At 37.0% G+C, this 21,351-nt stretch overlaps 1 protein-coding gene across 1 annotated transcript in view; it reads right to left on the bottom strand.

Annotated features, from left to right (window-relative positions):
- Positions 1 to 4,651: 4,651 nt before the first annotated feature.
- Positions 4,652 to 21,351, bottom strand: part of DBF4 (DBF4 zinc finger) — a 38,898-nt gene continuing 22,198 nt past the window's right edge. Inside the window, exons 6-10 of the mRNA XM_021714077.1 lie at positions 15,951 to 15,987; positions 12,170 to 12,237; positions 11,587 to 11,701; positions 8,077 to 8,201; positions 4,652 to 5,839 (exon numbers count right to left, since the gene is read on the bottom strand). Coding sequence (XP_021569752.1) covers positions 4,852 to 5,839; positions 8,077 to 8,201; positions 11,587 to 11,701; positions 12,170 to 12,237; positions 15,951 to 15,987 — 1,333 coding nt within the window. The 3' untranslated portion in view covers positions 4,652 to 4,851. The remainder of the gene's footprint in view (positions 5,840 to 8,076; positions 8,202 to 11,586; positions 11,702 to 12,169; positions 12,238 to 15,950; positions 15,988 to 21,351) is intronic.

Here is a 21,351-nt window from a genome sequence, read left to right as displayed (position 1 = left end):
AAATCATAAAGACCTGACCATCTAGCTACTTTCATTCCTTTAACTCTTGATAATTTTTTTTTTTTTTTTTGAGTTGGAGTCTCATTCTGTCACCCAGGCTGGAGTGCAGTGGCACGCTTACCACCACTGCAGCCTTGACCTGCTGGGTTCAGGTGATCCTTCCATCTCAGCCTTTCAAGTAGCTGGAACTACAGGCATGCGCCACTGTGCTGGGCTGATTTTTTGATTTGTTGTAGGGATGAGGTCTCACCAAGTTGCCCAGGCTGGTCCCATGGGCTGTGGCAATCTTCTCACCTAGGCCTCCCAAAGTGCTGGGATTATAGGTGTGAGCCACTGCACCTGGTCTGATACATTTTTTTTTTTTAAGTTGGAGTCTCACTCTGTCGCCCAGGCTGGAGTGCAGTGGCACACTCATGGCCACCGCAGCCGCCACCTGCTGGACTCAGGCAATACTTCCGCCTCAGCCTTCCAAGTAGCTGGAAATATAGGTGTGTGCTACCAAGCCTGGCTAATTTTAAAATTTTTATTGTAGAGATGAGAGCTCACCAAGTTGCCCAGGCTGGTCTTGAACCCTTGGGCTCAGGCAATCCTCTCCCTCGGCACCTCAAAGTGCTGGGATTATAGGCTTGAGCCACCGCGCCTGGCCCTGATAAAATATCTTAATGGCATTTTTTTGGTGTGAGCAAAAAGGTACTGGTATCATTAGTAAAATATTTTTAAAAGATTGCATATATTTTATCCTTTAAACATTTTCTTATGTATGCTTAAATTTTATATATTAGTAAAGTAGCTTATTGTATCACACACACATACGCTGGAGCATGGGGTTAAAATGATTCAAAAACCAAACAAAAACCAAAGCTTTGGTAAAGGTAACGTCTACAGGTGCTGCCTTTTTAGTTTTACTAATTATGATAATTTGACATGGCTCACCAATTCCCAATGACCATTTAAGCCTTAGAGATTTGAGGAGGTCAGCAGAAGTAACAAAGACAACTGAACTTAGGCTATAGTATAAAAGCTAAATGCTATTGTACATCTAAGCACAATCAAGAAATATAAACTATAAATAATATACAGGAATTTTGGTAATTTTGACTTCATTTCTCACAAAAGAATTGGTGACATTCTTCAGTAGGTATGGCTGAGTATGTTTCAATCTGGTTCTTGGTTTCTTCTAGTCTCACTTTTCTGTGACATGCCATTCTCCCACAATATTCAAAGTTGGCATATCTTTTTCTTGCATTACTTTTTTCTGACAAATTTTTGCCTCTTTAATAGCCCAAAGCTCTTCCTAAATAGTTTTTTTCTTGGTACGGGATTTTAAGGAGGCTACTCCCCTCAAACACTGTCTACAAAATTAATGCAGCTAATTAATTGTAAAAATCTTATTCACAAGAGCCTAATTTCTGCTTTTAAGTTTCATTTGTGCACAATTGCTAGTGCACACAAGTGAACAGGTGGGTGCAATGCTGCTTCTTTGTGTAGAAAGGGTAACTTCTTGGTTGGAATTTTTGGAAACGCCATACAACATTTTGTGTAACACCATTAAACGTTCCCTAATCTCAGCACTTTGGGAGGCCGAGGTGAGTGCATTGCCTAACCCCACAGGTTCGAGATCAGCCCGGGCATCTGGGCGACACCTTGTCTCTAAAACAAATAATTAGCCGGGTGTGGTAGCACGCACCTGTAGTTCCGGCTACTTGGAAGACTGAGGCAGAAGGTTCGCGGGAGCCCAGCAGGGCGACGTTGGGGTGGCTGTGAGTGAGCCACTGCACTCCAGCCTGGGCGACAGAGTGAGACTCAATCTTAAAAAAAAAAAAAAATTATCTAGTGCCCAGCTAAAAGGTTAAACTGCCCTTTCATTTGGCTTGTCTTTGTACTGTGCCATCCCCTTCTCCCCAGCCCAACACCCCTCCCATGACAATGTAATCACGGCACATGGCACATGTATAGGATTGTCATAGTATAGACTTTAATACAAGTCTATAGTAGGCTGTTTTCTAAGGTAATTTGGGCCCAATTAATATCTCTTCAGCAATCTACTCTGTGATTGGCAGTTTTAGACCTTTTTAAAGGCAATCTCATGGTTTTAAGAATGAGGTAGCCCAGTAAGGGTGAACATTATTACGTCTAAAAATCTTTTCATCTCCTATAGGAAAAGGTTCATCATTTTTACATTTCATTTTATTAATGAAACAGTATTGGAATAATTTGATTGAAAAGTGTAACATTCTTATGATCAGAACTACATATACAGAAACTGATAAAATATAAATGTAACATTTATTGCCGGACTCGATGGCTCAGCCTGTAATCCCATGCTTTGGGAGGCTGAGGTGAGTGGATTTGCCTGAGCCCGTGGGTTCGAGACCCGCCTGGGCAACTTGGCGAGCCCTCATCTCTACAACAAATAAATAAATAAAAAATTAGCCAGGCGTGGTAACGCACGCCTGTAGTTCCAGCTACTTGGAAGGCTGAGGCCGAAGGATTGCTGGAGCCCAGCAGGTCGAGGCTGTGGTGGCCGGGAGCGTGCCACTGCACTCCATCTGGGCAACAAAGTGAGACTCCCAACTCAGAAAAAAAGAAAAAAAAATATATAACATTTTTTAACCTTAAGCATTTTTATACTTTAGATGGCCGAATAGTATTAACTACACATCTGTCCTAGCAACAAAGTGCTTTAAAAAATTATCATTTAACCGAATCATGCTACATTTTCAGAAATAAGGACACAAGTTCAACAGTTTTCGACGAAACTGTTACACATATAATCTTTGTTTCCTATTCCTTCTTTAAAGGTAGGTATATTTTGGCCAGGTGTGCTGGTTCATGCCTATAATCCCAGTATTCTGGGAGGCTGAGACAGGAGGATTGCTTGGACCCAGGAGATTGAGAACATCTTGGGCAACATGGTGAAACTTGGTGTCTTAAAAAAAAAAGAAAAAAATCGTCTTCACTGTTGCTTCTAGCTGTCCCTAGAAAAATAAAACCTCCAAATTTAAATGCAACACTCCCTGTTGCCTAACATGAAAGTTACTAAGGGTATCTTTTTTTCTTTCCTAACACCTTTCAACTTCAGTGCTCTTAACATTACAGAATCCTACTTATCCTGTGCATGTTGGGGATTTGTCTAGATGCTTTTGGAAGTCACTTCCTATCAACAAACCGAGTTTTCTACCTAGTCTGCTGAGGGATCTTTGAAGATGCCTGCTTTCGAAGATACCTTGCTACACTGAAGACTTGTCTGTGAGCAAATCTGAAAACCCAAAAAAGGTGCCGTTAAGAATTGGGGTGGGGGTGGGGCAGCAACAAAACACCTTTTGAGTAAACACAATTCAAATGCATCTTGGCTGTGTCTTGGTAAAAATTAGGAATGAAGTACTCCTACCTCTCGGTGGATGCAACCTTGTTGCCAAGGCACACTGCTTAGTGCAGATAACCTGCATTCATCTTCTTGGCTATACAGATGTGCACAGCATAACCTATACAGTGGTGGTACTGCTACAATTTATAGCATTGTTCCAAGTAAACTGAAATTTAAGTGCTTTTTAAAGTACTCATGATGAAGATCTTGGGTATTATAAAAGTTCAATGTCCAATATAAAGTTTAATACCAGCACTTTGGAAGGCCGAGGCAGGACTAACTGAGCCCAGGAGTTTGAGCCTGGGCAACAGTGAGACCTTCTCTCTTAAAAAAATTAAAAAATTAGCTGGGTATGGGAGTGTGCACCTGTAGCCTCAGCTTGGGAGGCTTAAGTGGGAGGATTGGTTAAGGCCAGGAGTTTAAGGTTGTAGTGAATTTCCAGGCTGAGTGACGGAGTGAGACTCTGGATCTTAAAAATAAATAAAGTTTAACTACTGAGGAGGTTCGGATTTTGTCTTTTTCTCCTTTTAAACAGAACTAAGGCAATATGATGCGAAACAATTGTGGGGCAGAGTACCACTGCAAATTGAAGAGACTGATACTCAATGTATTCATGCAATATTCAATGGCACCAATTTTTATTGTGAAAAAATGTTATTGGTTGTAAATGCCTTACTCCTATAAGAACATACTCAAAGGCAAATGCTTTATATCCAGATACAAGTTGAAATTTTTCTTATTTCTGAGTTCTCTACTCCCCAAACTAGTGTATTGACAGATGTCATTAGATCAGGGCAATCATCATCTGTATCTCCAAACTATATCTATAGTTTAATGCCATCCTTCCTCTTTCATTTCTTAATGCCAATTAAGGGGTGAAGAGTCAATGTTGAAAAAACTATTCTCAAAGTTATTTACAGAGGAAAATAATTAAAAATAGCAGAATTATATTCCATTTGATAGCCTGGTTAAGTTTTTCCTTCTAGTTATTCCTGCATATAATCTACTCAGCGTCAAAATACTAGCATGGTCCAATGAGGCTACCCTTAAGTGTCAATATTTCTGATAATGATTGCTAGAATTCAAACATAAAAATATTTAAGCTTCAAAGGCAATGTCATGCTATCATGGGAATCTTTTTTAACTGACAATTGATATAACCAGAATCATTTAAACTTATGCTAAGTTTTTGATATTCTCAAAATTTCACTTGAAATTGGTTTTCAGTGACATAAAGCAAACTCTATTATTTTTCATTCTAATTCTCAGGAAACAATTATGAACATGTAAAATAAAGAAGCTTATTCTGTAATTTTTCTATAACAGGTATTCAGTTCTGTAGAAAATTGCAAACATCACCTTTATTGTCAACATTTACATTTGGTTCTGTAAACAAAGTTGGCAAATCCTAAGAATTTTTAGACATTTATAAAAATTTCAAGAATATGATCCTTACTGCTTCTGAAAACTATGCATTTTAAAGTCTAAAAGCCAGTAAATGTAGAAGTTGAAGGGGAAGAAAAAAACATTGACAACAGATTATTTGAATTTTCCTCTTCCCAAATATCTAAAACATTGCATATACTACTGTTTTCAGTGTAGCTTGTAAAACCCAAAAATTCTGACTTCTCTTCACTTGTCTGAAACAAGTCCAGTAAAGACTGCACTGGTGAACTACAAGTTCTGCTTTCTTCTTGTGTGATAAGAAATTCAGTCCTTTTCTTATCTAATTCAGCATTTGGTTCTAGATTTTCTTTTTTATTTCGTCCTAATAATATTTTCACTTTTCGATGGATTTTACCACAAAGTAAACTATTCACATTCTTGATGTCACATTCATTAGGTTCTTCGGGACTACTGGATGGAGTCGTTGCCTGAATTGTTAGGTGCTCTTGTGAACTGTTTATTGTTATCAAACCAGAATCATGACCAAATATTGAATGAAGGTCCTTTTCCTTCAGATCCTTTGCTGGAAAAAGCATAGTATCTGACTTTTGTTTTGGTTGAGATGCACTATTATCCGTATTGGAATTAGAAGCATGTATAGAGGTGTGTAGCCTACATGGACAGTCATCTATCCTTGGTTCTTCTAAGTCATTTTTACTTATAATTAATTTATGTTCAGAAGTGTCAGGAATGTAGTCCTGTTTATTTTTATGTGGAGGTAGCTGTGTGAAATTCTGTTTTATGTCATTTCCAGCTGGATTTAACATACAGCCTTTATCAACCATTTTCTCATTAAGTCCTCTCAATTCATTCAAAGGGTAGGCAATGGGCTCTGAAATAAACATAAACTTTTGTTCAGGTTCCTGGGTCTCTTTATACAGGAAATTCTGTTCCACCACCTGAACATTATTTTCCCTGAAGTCCTTCTGAGAAATATGCTGCAATTCTAGTTCTTCTTTTGATTCAGGCTTTTTCAGGACATTTGCAGAAGAAACAGGAGAAAGGGATCCAACGCTGTATTTTATTCTTTATAGAAAAAATAAAAAAAATAAAATTCCTTTACAACAAAGAATTCTGGGAATGAAAAACAAACAAGAAAACAAATTCCTCAGTAGTTAAAAATTAGTAAACATTTAAAAAAAATTTAAGAAGCCCATCTAACTTATAAAATATTACAAAAATACAGAAATTCTAACATCTTGACAAATTTGCTTTAGATATCTTTAAAGTAATAAAACTTTACAGATATAGCTGAAAACTCTAGTGTACCTCTGTTCTTATCCATATTCTCCTCCCTCCCAGAAATAAGCAATATTCTGAATTTGGTATTTAAAACATATTTTAATAATGTAAACCAAAGAAAGATAATAGTAAAAGTGTGTGGACTTGTCCATAATACTGTTTTCATAAGTATTTATTGAAAAATCTAAGGCAGAAATATACACTTTAAATTTATACTGAATAATAAAATATTTAACATCAAAGTGAGCTAGAAATCAGTATCTTTATACTTTTAAAGGTGGCAAAATAATAACTCTTAAATCTTGCACACATATTTCACTTAAAATTCTTTCTCCATGGAGCATCTTGATATTCCTAGGATGCCAGTTTGTATTAAACAATCTTAAATTATATACAAATAGAGGAAAGGTCACTAGTTAAGTTTTATGTTCTATATGCCACAGAGGAAAGGTTAACAGTTCACTAGTTAAGTTGTATGTTCCGCACATCACAGATAATTGAGAATATACAATTTTTTCTGACCCTTCAACCAGAATGGTTCCTTTTATATTTATTTTGTTCATACATTTGCTTGCAATTACCTCTGAATAAATGGATGACAAAAACATAAAAACACTAGTCTACTATGGCTCGTTCCTCTTAATTCAAGAAGTGTTTAGGAGAATTAACCATATAGGTAAAAATCCTAAGGATAAAAATAAGATAATTAAGGACTAACCAGCTTATAAATTACTAGTTTAGAATTCTGCTGCAGACTGACTTTTTTTTTGGGAACTGTAAGTTCTTACAGCAGCACACATATTTTAACAGTTGGAAATATGCCTCCTCTTCAAATCTGTATTATTAACCTGTAATTCATATATTATGATATCATTCTAAATGTTATGGAAATATGAAACTTAAGAACTGTTCTACCTAGATACATTTAAAAAAAAAACTTTCTAGTTAATTTTCAGAGGCTATATGTATCTTGGTATCACTTTTCTAATCTTTATGCCTTAAGATTGGTCTAAAAATAAGGACTAAATACCTATAGAACTACCACAAACTCTAGGATATATTCATATGAAAGCATTTTCTATCTTTTTTTTTTTTTGAGTTGGAGTCTCACTTGGTCGCCCAGACTGGAGTGCAGTGGCCGCTCCCGGCCACCGCAGCCTCGCCTGCTGGGCTCCGGCGATCCTTCCGCCTCAGCCTTCCAAGTAGCCGGAATTACAGGCATGAGCTACCACGCCCGGCTGATTTTTTGATTTATTGTAGAGATGAGGTCTCGCTGGCCAGGCGGGTCTCGAACCCGCGGGCTCAGGCAATCCACTCGCCTCAACCTCCCAAAGGCACAGGATTACAGGCTGAGCCACCAGCTAGCATTTCCTATCTTTATGTGGATAATCTAATCAGGATAAAGGTGCCACTGTGCAATTGCTGTACATTGAGTACACACTTAAATATCCTGTCAGCACCTTTAGTATATATTCTCAGCAAGTAAGGTTTAGGCAGAGATATTTAGTGAAATTATTTAGTATAAAGATAACTTAACAAAGGCAAGCAGTAGAAGGTTTTTTAAAATTTCTTAAAAGTTCTATAACCATTTTTAGTCTGAGATAGTAAACTTTATGGTTCTAGCCCAGTGACTGACAAACTATACAAACTGTGGGCAAAATCTAGTCTATTTTTCTAAATAAAATGGTACTGGAACACAGCCATATCCATTGTATAATAGCAAAACTGAGTAACTGCAACAGAGATCTTACGACTCACAAAACCTAACATACTAACTCTCTGGCTCTTTATAGAAAAAGTATGCCAACTCCTTTTAAACTATAATGTCAAAAGGGCTAAAAGTAATCTAAGATAAACACTTTTGGTAGCGGGGTAAAAGGGGAGGGAAGAAGTTATTGATTTTTAACCACCCTGAAAATACATATTCCTTATAAATGGCAAATTTTGGATTTATTTTTAGTTTAATAAAATAGTTTAATATTCTAATAGAACTAAATGCTTAGTTTGATGAAACTAATTACCTTTTCTTTTTAGGAGTATCCTTTTCATATTCCACAAAGTCAAAAACTAACTTAGATACAACATCATCAACAACTTGGTACTGGTTACTCTGTGCAAAGTTTCTGTGTTGCTCACTTAAAAGGTGCTAAAACAAAATTTAAAAAGCATATATCATAAAATTACATTTTAACACCAAAAGATGCCTTTTTGTTCAGGTTTTCTAACATTCTATGACCCTAAAATTAGTTTTCCAATGACTACCCCAAAGAAAATAGCTTTTACTACACTTCAAGGGATGTTAAGAAGTACAATAAAAACAACTTCTGAGAAACTAGTAAAATTACTTTAGTTTTTACAGTCTTCTATTTATCAGGGAGAAAAGTCAAGTATTACTTTGTAATTAATGAGCTATATCAGAAAATGAAGATAAAGATAAAAAAATACAAGAATAACATTTTGGAAAATACTTTTCCTCTATTACTTCACCTTTACACAATTACCACTAAGTAAATTAGGCTTATGAATGAAATAAAAATTAATTATAAGAATGTTGAATGTAAATTAAATAAACACATGAACCACATTAAATGTATGAAGCACAAAAAAAATTCATACTTGAAGAACACATTTGAGAATGAGCAAACAAATGATTTCAATTACCCCGTGCTCATAAAAGAGTACAGAAGTTATTGTCAATCTCAAGAGTGGTCAAAAATAAAAGTAGCCGGGCTCAGTGGCTCAGCCTGTAATCCCACGCCTTTGGAAGGCTGAGGTGAGTGGACTGCCTGAGCCCGCGGGTTTGAGACCCGCCTGGGCAGGCAAGACCTCATCTCTACAATAAATCAAAAAATCAGCCGAGCGTGGTAGCGCGTGCCTGTAATTCCGACTACTCGGAAGGCTGAGGCGGAAGGATCGCCGGCGCCCAGCAGGTCGAGGCTGCAGTGGCCGGGAGCGGCCACTGCACTCCAGTCTGGGCGACAGAGTGAGACTCCAACTCAAAAACAAACAAACAAACAAAAAACAAAAATAAAAGTAAACAAGTTCATCGTATATTAGGATGAAACTCACAGAAAATATAGTTCCTTTGGAATAGGCGGAATCTCTAAGCTAATTCTATCATTTGTCTGTCAGCTAATCAGGAAATTGTATCTGGTAGCTTACATCAACAAAGTATCTATGGAGGACCTCATTTCTATTTCCACAGCTTTATGTAATTTTAAAAACTGACGATTTGATTGCATTTCAAAAACTAAATTCTTCACTGGTCACACAAAAAACCCAATGCATCCTGGAATATATATGTATTCTTATTTGCAAAATTCAACACATATATGATATATGTTCAGCAATTTTAAATCCGAAAAATGATTAAAATCTGAAAGCAGTATCAGGCTGGATGCAGAAACTCACACTTGTAATCCCAGCACCCTTGGATTGCTTCAGACCAGGAGTTCAAGAGCAGCCTGGGCAAAAGTAAGCCCTATTTCTACAAACAAACAAAAAACAGGTTTGGAGTGGTGGCTCATGCCTGTAATCCTAGCACTTTGAGAGGCTGAGGTTGGAGGATTGCTTGAGGCCAGGAATTTAAGATCAGCCTGGGCAAAAAAGCAAGACACCATCTCTACAAAAACTAAGAAAAAATTATGCAGGTACTGTGGGGCTCGCCTGAAGTCTCAGCTTATTCAGGAGGCTGACATGGAGGACAGACTGGGCCCTGGAGGTTGAGGCTGCAGTGAGCCATGGCTGTGCCATTGCACTCCAGTGTGAGTGATAGAACAAAATTTTGTCTCTAAAATAAATAAATACATAAAAATAAAGTGAATAAAAGGAAACATCACATTTGTAAGTTCAGATTCAGTCCATTCACATTCTGGGAAGAAAAAAAAAATCTCAATTTTTATGTAGCTCCCTTCTATCTCCATTTAGATCTTCTTACTCATTCTTGATTAAAAGTCACTTTCTCACAATTGGGCATCCTATGTTGCTCATTCTAAGTTAAATAAACTCACTATTACCACTGTACTTTAAATTCACTTTTGTAACAATCATCACACTTGCAAATACATATTTTATACCTATCTTCTCTGCCACACCATAAGATATAAAAGGTTGGGAATATCTGCCTTGTTTGTTGCTTATATTTGTTAAATTAATCCCTTGACATAGCTAGAACTGAATCACTGCAAAATTCTAAGATGCAAAAAATAAGAGTTTATTCTTAACAACTAAGAAACATATATGAAAAACTGTAAAAACAAGATCTTAAATTTCAATCCCAGTATTTACCTTCACTAATTTTCCTTCTTTGTGGCAACGAGTGGCCAAGCTTTTTTGTTTTTTTTAACATGACATTTTCTGAGCACCAAATTAAGACTATATACTAATATCAATGAAAGCATCCATTCTAGATTATGCTATAACAGCAAAGTAAAATTTCAGGAGCAATTTGTGATTTTAATTTTTAAAATAACTTTTGGGAAGACAAAATATTTTCAAGATACTTCTGATTAAGAGCAATTTTTAACTGTTTTTCTCTTTTATTACATAATGAAACATAAAAACTGACAGAAAACACTAGCTAGTATATTTTGGCTTATAAAACAAACTTCAGTTTAGAGTCTGAAGACTAATACCTTGAAGTATTATTCTTCCTCCTCAACTTTTCCACCATCTGCTACCAAAATCAAACCAAACACCAAAACACATCTATCCACTACTTAAAACATTAACAACTCAAATATTAACAGCTAACATTAATAAGCACTTACTATGTGCCAGGCAGTGTCCGAAGTAACACAGACGAGAAGCCAGCATTTAAACTCGGGCAACCTGAATCCAAAGCCCTTATTCTATTTTATCAGCTTATAAACTATTATATTTATCATCTTTAAAACTCGATCTTCATCCCATACGCCCTTCCAACACTTCCATTTCTTTCTGCTACCTCAAATAAGTATCACTTTCTTCAGCTCTTATCTTTTTATTAGTAAATAAGAATCCCAATTTTTAATGGCTCAAGCCCAAAACACTGTAGTAATCCATGACTCATCACTGTCTCTTACTTGCAACATCCAAATCCACTGGCAAATCCTCTTGGTCCCATCTTTCAAATACTCATATGCCCCTTTTTCAGTTAGGTGTTCCTTGCCAAGTCTAAATACCAATAACTTCATTTCTGTTTTGTTTCTTCATAGCATTAATAATTTATTAAAATAAATATTCCCTCTATATATTTATTTCTTTTTAATTCTGTGGTTACCTTCTTCTATCCCCTCACTCACATCCCACAGAATGTAATCTTCACAAGGGTAGGAAATTCATCTCTCTTGTTCAGTACTACAGTAATGATCAGTATGTAGTAGGTGCTCAATAAATATTTGTTGAATTTAAGATATTTCTACCCAAAAGAAATATATACTACATATAATTAACCAAGTTGAAAACTACAAGCAGAAAAATAAATTAATATATAAAAGGCAAATATTAAGGGTTTTTGAAACATCAATCCTCTAATACAAAATCACATTTACAGTTTCAAGATCTTCATATTTCTGCAAGCAACATTCACAATATCCTTTTTTTTTCTTCTCTTTCAACTGGAGTTGAACTGAAGTTCCACCATATTTATCACCATCCGTTTGGAGTCTGATGAGAAAAGTAAAAGAACTGCTGAACCTAACGAATAATTTTTAAAATTTATTGTCTTAACCTATCATACACAGAATTTGCCATAATTTGCACAGACTTGGATCAGCAAATACTTTCAACCATTTTTTAAAAAAGAAATTAAGAAGCAAATTTAGGATTTAATGAATATTCTAGAGAATATTTCATATCATTTAAGAGAAACAACACATTTTCATTATTTACAAATATGTTAGGGCCCCCCCAACCCATCTAAAGTGCCTAAATATGACACACTTAAAACATAAGAGTCAGACTTCAAATCTGGCACAGGAATTAAAAACATACAGGAAGAAAAGTAATCAGAATAGAAACACACATTATCACCATGGCATAAAAAAAACTACTTCAAACGTTTGCTTAAAAAAAAAAGTATTTGAGATGATATTCTGAACAACATTCATTCTAAAAGTAAAGATCCAAACCAACCTTAGTTTAACCTGAGTTTGCTTTTGGATGCTTGATGGCTTATCTACATCAAATGGACTGCAGGGCTTCTGAATAGAATAATTTATAAAAGGCATATTGGTCAGCTGAAGATAAAATGGCCTATAAAATCTAAAAGAATAAAAAGACAGATACATAAGAGATTCTCCACGATGAAAGAAAACAAGTCTTAAGTTTTATATTTAAAATCATATAAATCCTCTTGAATCTGAAATAACAGAAATCAGTTAGGTTTCCCATCAAAAAAATCAATTTCTAGGCCTAATATTTTAAACATTTAAAAATAATGTTTATATTGTGAAAAATACACATAAAGTTTACTACTATCTTAATCATTTTATGTGTACAGTTCAGTTGAACTAAGTAACCACAATGTTGCAGAACCATCACCATCACCATTATCTCTAGAACTATTTTCTTTTTTGAGTTGGAGTCTCACTCTTGTCGTCCAGGCACGTTCTTGGCCACCACAGCCCTGACCTGCTGGGCTTAGGTGATCCTTCGGCTTCAGCCTTCCAAGTAGCTGGAACTACAGACCCACGCCACCACACCCGGCTAGTTTTGTGATTTATTGTAGACGAGTTCTCACCAAGTTGCCCAGGTTGGTGTCAAATCCCCAGGGCTCAGGTATCCTCTTGCCTAAGCTTCCCAAAGTGCTGAGGTTACAGGCTGACCTACCGCACCTGGCCTAGAACTATTTTCATCTTGAAAACATTGAAACTCTATACCCAAACAATAATTTCTCTTATCTCCTACATCTCCAGCCACTGACACCATTCACTCCTGGTATGAATTTGACTAATCTGAGTGCTTCATAGAAGTGGAATCATGTAGATTTTTCTTCTCATTTCACTTAGTACAACGTTCTCAATAGTCATCCTTGTTGTGGTTTTTGGTGTTATATCCAAGGAACCACTGCCAAATCCAGTGTTATGAAGCTTCTCCCATATGTTCTAAGAGTTTTATAGTTTTAGGTCTTTGATCCATTTTGAGTTAATTTTTGCAAATGATGTAAGATAAGAGTTCAACCTCATTCTTTTGCATGTGGATACCTAGTTTTCTCAACACCATTTGCTGAAAAGATTGTTTTTTCCCCATTAAATGCTCTTCATACCCTTGTTGAGAATCATTTGACCATATGTGTAATGGTTTATTTCTGGGCTATTTTATTCCATTGGCCTCTATGTCTGTCTTTATGCCAGTAACAAATTGTTCTGAATACTGTAGCTTTGTACTAAATTTTGAAACCATGAAGTGTGACACTTCCAACTTTGTTCTTTTTTTTTAAGTCAAGGTTCTCTTTGTTACCCAGGCTGGCACAATCACAGCTTACCACAGCATCTACCTCCTGGGCTGAAGGGATCAACCCTCCTCAGCCTGAGACTACAGGCATGTACCACTATGTCTGGCTACTTTTTTGTACAGATGAGGTCTTGTTATGTTGCCTAGGCTGATCTTGAACTTCTGGGCTTCTTCAGCAATTCTCCTACCTCAGTCTCCCAAAGTTTGGGATTACAGGCATGAGCCACTGCATCCAGTCTATTGTTCTTTTTTAAGATTGTGTTGGATATTTAGGTTCTGCTGAAAGATTCTATATGAATTTTAGGATGGATTTCTCTATTTCTGCATAAAACTTCATTGGGATTTTGATAGGAATTGCACTGAATCATTTTGGATGGCATTAAGATTTTAACAATATTAAATCTTCCAATTCATGAAGATAGGATATCTTTTCATTTATTGGTGTCTTTCCAAGGCCTCATTTTGAATTGCCTTTTCCACAGTAACATGTTTCATAAAAAGCTTACAATATACTTTTATCACCTCTGAGTGGGTACTCAAGAAAGTTAACCACACATGTAATTAGTAACAGGAAAATTAAGAGACAGAAATCTAATTCTCCCATGCCACACTAATTTATTTATATTTGTAGTTTCACTAAGAGTATTCTACAAACCTTCAGAGTGAGTTTAGAAGATCTACCATGTTAGGTGTCATATCCAGATTTTGTACTTCTAAATAGTATATGATAATTTCTTTTTTTTTAAATAAGTGTAACAACATTCTTTAAGTAGTTCTAAATCATTTGCTACTGCATTTAGCCAGAGAATGATTATTTGAAATACTAAAAAAAGATTTTTGACTTTTCTATTTCAGTTATTTTGAAGAGATACTGAAACTAAGTTCAGTTCATGAGCACAAATGTGTTAATGCTACTTTTTGTAACTTGTGATACACGCACATTAGTGTAGCATAAATCTAACACAAAGGAATCTAATAGTATTAATGGAGCTAGCCTAACTGGGAGATCTTATCCTTTAATACTGTACTTAAATCATATAGATTGGACTTAGATACTTACTGGTTCATATCTTCCACCTTTACAAAAGGCTTTTTTAGTCTTCCTGCTTGAGAACACAGAAAACATATTAGATACTTGTGAATCCAGGATTATTATTATTTTTTGAGACAGGGTTTTACTCTGTTGCCCAGGTTAGAAAGCAGTGGCATGATCATGGCTCACCAAAGCCTCAGATTCCTGGGCTCAAGTGATCTTTCTACCTCAGACTCTCAAGTAGCTGGACTACAGGTGTGCATCATTACACCCAACTAGTTTTTCTATTTTTTGTAGAAATGGAGGTCTCTCTTTGTTGAGCGTGCTGCTTTCGAACTCTAGGTCCCAAGCGATCCTCCCACCTTGTCCTCCCAGGGTGCTGAGATTATAGGCATGAGCTACTGCACCTGGCCCCCAATTGTTTTTAAACAAAATTACTCTGGCAAAACCCTCAAACCCAGGTATGCATCCATTTCAAAGTTTTAAACTTCATATGAGGTATTTCCACCATCACCCCATTTCCAAAAATAACAGCAGCTCTGTCTACACTCTGAGATTCTTAAACTGAAGATGCCCTGAGATGAATAGAATTCAGGAGGATCATACATTGGAACAGGAAAAAATTGTACTTTTCACTAACCTCTAACTGAAATTTAATACTTCCTCCAACTATAAATGTAAGCAATAAATCACATGGTATTAGCAGAATCTGTAACTTTGATACCAACGGAAACAACAGATATTTTCATGTCATACTAGTTATTACAGATACCTCAAAGCATTCTTTATGCTTATCAAGTCAAAATCACAGTAGCAATTAGAATCATGGCTAGAATTTTTTTTTTTTTTTTTTGGAGTCAAGGTCTCACTCCATTACTCATGGTAGAGCAGTGCAGTGGCACGATCACTGCCCACCACAGTCTCAAACACCTGGGCTCTGGTGATCCTTCTGCCTCAGTTTCCCAAGTAGCTGGGACTACAGGTATGCGCCACATGCCCAGCTAGCTTTTTTTATAGAGACAAGGTTCTGCTATGTTGCACAGGTTGATTTCACTCTTGGGCTCAAGTAATCCTCTGACCTCAACCTCCCAAAGTCCTAGTCACTTTGCCCAGCCTAGAACTTGTTTTAATGGTAATAAAAAGCAAGTACGTCACTATTATCATGAAATAAAACTATTTTGATATCTAGCTTCTATTGTAACTAATTTTCTTAGTAATCTAATGATTTTTAAAAAAATGTTTAAAAAACGTCTGAGAATAGGGGTCCATAATTAGACTACCACCAGGGGTCTAAGTTTCAAGAAAGATCAAGAAACCACTAAATACATCTCTTCATGGGTTGTTTACATAATTTTAGAGGATTTTTAAATGACTTTTTCTATTTTCCAAATGCGAGTCAAAAACATTTAAAGATATGAAAATACTTACTTCTTGTTTTTTGTACACCAACACCAACTTTTCTCCCCTAAAAAAAAAAATAGTAAAAATAATGGATTTGAAAGTACAGCGAAAACACAGCACCTGCAACTGTTCAATATCCTCAAGAGAAAAAAAATATGTAAGGATCTATATCAAAGAAGAATGATTATTGTTGCTTTGCTAAAACAAACAAACAAAAAAAACTTGCTTTTTTAAATCAACTCAGCCAAAGAAATTAAACAATGATCACTCAAGATTTAAAGGTCTTAATCACTGGTACATTTTATCGCAGTTTTACAACATACTCAACAAAAGTCTTGCATCCTAGCTATAATTGTTTTTGCCTTCATGTTTTGAAATCAACCAATAATGAAAAGGTAGTTCACGAAAGGTAATCTAAAAACAGTCACATGTTATTTTTATGCCCTTATTCAGCAAAGCCATTGGTATTAAGTTGAATATAGAAATTAGTCAATGATTTATTAGTCTGTCAGGCCATATGACAATCAATTCAACTGATTTACAAATAAAAACTCTGGACAACATGCAATAAGCAATTACCTGACAAATGAAAAGTAAAACAAGCAGGCAGACTGTGGAAGGGAGTCAAACATGGAATTGGCAGCAGTGGAAGAGCCAGCAGCTAAAACTACTATACAAAGTTCATCATCTGGCTGGGAGAATTAGGAATGAAGTTGAGCAGTCCAGAGACTACCAAGGGAAATGCTATATTATTTTCTTCTTTTTCCCCATTTTCCTGCCCTGAGGGTGAGTTCCATCAGGATACTGCAGTTGTTAATGTAGCACAAGCAGCTAAAAACAGAGAAACCCTTACTTTCTGACTAGAGGAAGTAGGAAAAAGTCAAGTGTAGGAGACCGATCCAAGAAAGGAGTAAGGGTCAGTGGGTGAGTGAAAGTCCGTCTGAGGGGAGACTTGGTTCATGCACCCAGGGCTCTCCTCCAGAAGTGACTGCAACCCCCCCACCACACTGAGATTGTAGCCGCCAGGATTCGCCTGCTGTTCGAGGACTCTCCTGAGAAAAGCCTGCCAAATACAGCTGATTCTCATCACCTGGCACCTGGCCCACACCATCACCTGTGACAGCACAGTGGCTAGAACCCCAGATCCAATCGGTAGAGAAGATTGGGAAGAGCTGGAGAGAGGGGCCCCACCACCAGTGAGGAAACACCAACTGGAGTCATTTTCTTGTCCCTGGACCAGGCAGAAACCTGTATTGCTCTGCCCAGCTCCACCCAGCCTTCAACTTGGGACCTAGAGGTAATCTCATCAAACTCAGAGACAGATGCTGCTCCCCCATGTGGGATCAGAGGTCAGATATGAGTGGGAGACTGCACAGGTGAGCTGGCTAGCACGTCTGTCTGTTTTCCCTTTTACTCGTCTATCTCTCCACCTTTCTCTCGCCCCCACCCCCCCATTATTTTCCTTTTCCTTACCTCATTTTGCTTCCAGGGAGCAAACCTATACCCCTACTGCATGTACAGATTGTAAGGCAGTGGGAAGTGGGTTCCAGGAGGCCCACACACCTGTCAGTGGATATTGGAATCTGCAGATAGATTCTGAATCACAGCTCCCCCCTCAGTTAAATCTCAAAACTGCAAAAAGTCCAGCCCCCAACTCACAGTCCAGCTTCAGAATTGAACAAAGCCAGAGGATCCACATAAAGAAGAATAGGAGATTGAGCAAACAGAAGTAAAAGCTACCCCCACATCACTCAACAACAGAATTAAAGAAGAGTTAAAAAAAAAAAAAAGGCAGGGGGAATCTACACAAACGAAGAAAAACCAAAAGAATATGGGCCTTGCACAGACTCCTGGGACGTCAGACACTGAGAATACAGACTTCAGGACACAAACAACAAAGAGCCCCCAGAATGACTGGTCTCAAACCACAAAACCAGGTATCAAAACATTAATAGAGAGAATAAATAAAATTAAGGAGAGACAAAAGGAAAGAATGAAGGAGTTGATAACCGACATAACAGCAGTAAAGAATACAGTGAATAAAATAAATAACAAACTGATAAGCATGGAAAGCATAACTAGCCAAGCAGAAGAATCTCAGAGCATGAACACCAAAATACGGAACTAATCCAAACTGTCAAAAACATAGAAAAGAAGTTTAAAAAGACAGAACAAAACCTTCAAGAGATGAGTGATTATTTCAAGAGGTCGAACCTAAGAGTAACTGGACTTCTTGAGGCAGAGAGACACAGACCACCCTGGAACAAATATTCCATGAAATTTTTCCAAGAAAACTTCCCTCATCTCATCAGTGACACAACCATTCAAACACAAGAGATTCAGAGAATCCCTGCAAGACAACAAATGAGAAGACCAACTCCTAGACAAATAGTAATTCACCTACACAAAGTAGGTATAAAATTAAAAATCCTAAAGCAAGAGAAAAAGGTCAGACTACCTACCAGGGAAGACCAATTAAAATAGCAGCAGACTTATCCACAGAAACATTTTAGGCTAGGAGAGCTTGGAGCTCAATCTTCAAGTTCTCAAAGATAAACCATTTCAATCAAGAATTACCTACCCAGCTAAGCTAAGCTTCATCCATGATGGAAAATTAAAAGCTTTCCCAGACATTCAATCCCTAAGAGCTTATGCTGCCTCCAACCAGTTCTACAAGAAACACGTAAGAAAGTATTAAGCACAGAAGAAAGGAAAAAAAGGATGACAACACCCTTCCCAATAATGCAGGAAAAAGATTGGAAACACACATGAATCAAATCCCAAAATCAAAAGAAAGGCAACAAACAGCAACAACAACAAAAAACTCTACCAGAACCTTATAACAGGGATAAACTCTCACATGTCAACAATTAGCCTGAATGTGAAGCTGAAAAGCCACAGAATGGCAAAATGGATAAAATATCATGAGGCAACAATAAATTATCTCCAAGAAACTCATCTCACCAGAAAGGATACTCACAGACTCAAAGTAAGAGGATGGGAAACAAAATTTCAGGCAAACAGAACACAAAAGAAAGCAGGAGTTGCAATCTTAATATCTGACAAAATACCCTTTAAGTTATCAAAAATCAAAAAAGATACAGAAGGTCACTACGTAATGATACAAGGTTCAATCCACAACAAGAAATATCCATCCTAAACATATATGCACCCAACATAGGAGCACCCACTTTCATAAAACAGCTTCCAAGTAAACTTAAAAAACACATTGACTCTAATACTATCATAGCTAGGGACTTAAATATACCCCACTCACAACCCTAGACAGATCATCAAGACAAAAAATCAAAAAGGAGATCCGGAATCTCAATGTGATACTTGACCAAATGGACTTAACTGACACCCTACAGAACACTTCACCCAACTACCATGGAATATACATTCTACTCATCACCATGTGGAACGTACTCTAAGATCAACCACATCCTCAGTCATAAATCAAGCATAAACACATTTCATAAGATTGAAATTTTGCCATGCACTGTCTCAGATCACAGTCGAATAAAAATAAATATCAACACCAACAAAGTTCCCCCAAAACCCACAAAAAAGGGACACGAAACAGTATGATGCTAAGCAACTCCTGGGTCAACCTGGAAATCAAAACAGAGATTAAAAGATACCTGGAAACAAATGAAAATGAAGAAACATCTTACCAAAACCTCTGGGATGCCATGAAAACAGTACTAAGAGGGGAATTCATATCTCTATGAATACACATGAAGAAAATGGAAATATCACAAGTTAACAGCCTAACAAATCACCTAAGGGAGCTGGAAAAGTAAGACCACCAAACCCTAACTTCAGCAGGAGAATCCAGGCCACCAAAATAAAAACCCAAATTTGGGACACAGAAGACAAAAAAAAAAAAAAAATCAACAAAACAAAAAGCTGGTTCTTTGAAAGAATAAACGAGATTGATGGTCTCCTAGCTAGACTGACCAAGAAAGAGAGAGAAAAAGCCCAAATAAATACAATCAGAAATGCAAAAGATAAAGTCACAACTGACACTGAAGAAATACAAAAGATTATCAGAGACTACTATGTACACTTATAGGAGAAAAAACTCAAAAACCTAAAGGAAGTAAGGACTTTCTGACATCACACAACCTCCCCAAGTTAAAACAAGAAATCGAGACCCTACATAGACCAATAACAATCCAGGAAATTGACTATGCCGTAAGAAAACTAGCTACAAAAAAAAGTCCTGGACCAGATGGCTTTCCAGCAGTATTCTACAAAACATACAAGGAAAAACTGATGATATCAATCCTACTAAAAGTATTCCAGGCAACTGAGAAAGATGGAACTCTCCCCAAATCATTTTACGAAACTAACATCACATTGATACCAAAACCAGGTAAAGTTCCAACAAAGAAAGAGAACTACAGGCCAATATCCTTGATGAACATAGATGCTAAAATTCTCAAGATCCTAGCAAATCAGATTGAACAACACATCTCAAAAATCATCCACCATGAGCCGGGCTCGGTGGCTCAGCCTGTAATCCTGTGCCTTTGGGAGGCTGAGGTGAGTGGATTGACTGAGCCCGCGGGTTCGAGACCCACCTGGGCAGCGAGACCTCATCTCTACAATAAATCAAAAAAATTTAACCGGGCGTGGTAGTGCATGCCTGTAGTTCCGGCTACTTGGAAGGCTGAGGCGGAAGGATCACCAGAGCCCAGCAGGTCGAGGCTGCAGTAGCCAGGAGCAACCAGTGCACTCCAGTCTGGGCGACAGAGTGAGACTCCAACTCAAAAAAAAAAAAAAAAAAATCATCCACCATGACCAAGAAGGCTTCATCCCCAGGATGCAGGGCTGGTTCAACATTCATAAGACCATAAACATAATTAAATACATCAACAGATGTGAAAACAGAAACCACATGATTATATAATTAGACACAGAAAAAGCTTTTGACATAATCCAGCACCCCTTCTTGATAAAAACTCTTGAACTTCTAGGCATAGATGGAACATACCTCAAAATTGTGAGTCATCTACGAGAAACCACAGCCAGCATACTGCTAAACAAACAGAAATTGGAACCATTTCCCCTGAAAACCGGAACAAGACAAGGATGCCAACTCTCACCTCTCCTTTTCAACATAGTTTTGGAAGTTCTAGCTAGAGCAATTAGAAAAGAGAAGGAAATTAGGGGTATCCAAATAGGAAAAGAGGAAGTCAAGCTATCCCTCTTTGCAGAGGACATGATTCTATACCTCAAAAACCCGAGTGAATCTGTCAAAAACCTCCTTGCAATGAGAAAGGATCTTGGCAAAGTCTCAGGGTACAAAATAAATGTGCAAAAGACAGTTGCTTTTCTAGAACCGGCAATAAACAAATAGAAGCCCAAATAAAAAGCACAATCCCACTCACAATAGCCAGAAAAAAAAATTAAATACCTT

This window comes from Carlito syrichta, unplaced genomic scaffold (assembly GCF_000164805.1).
Source record: "Carlito syrichta isolate Samal-C Ts95f unplaced genomic scaffold, Tarsius_syrichta-2.0.1 Scaffold305203, whole genome shotgun sequence".
In the NCBI taxonomy this organism is placed as follows: Eukaryota; Metazoa; Chordata; class Mammalia; order Primates; family Tarsiidae; genus Carlito; species Carlito syrichta.
This window is presented reverse-complemented; position numbering and strand designations above follow the sequence as displayed.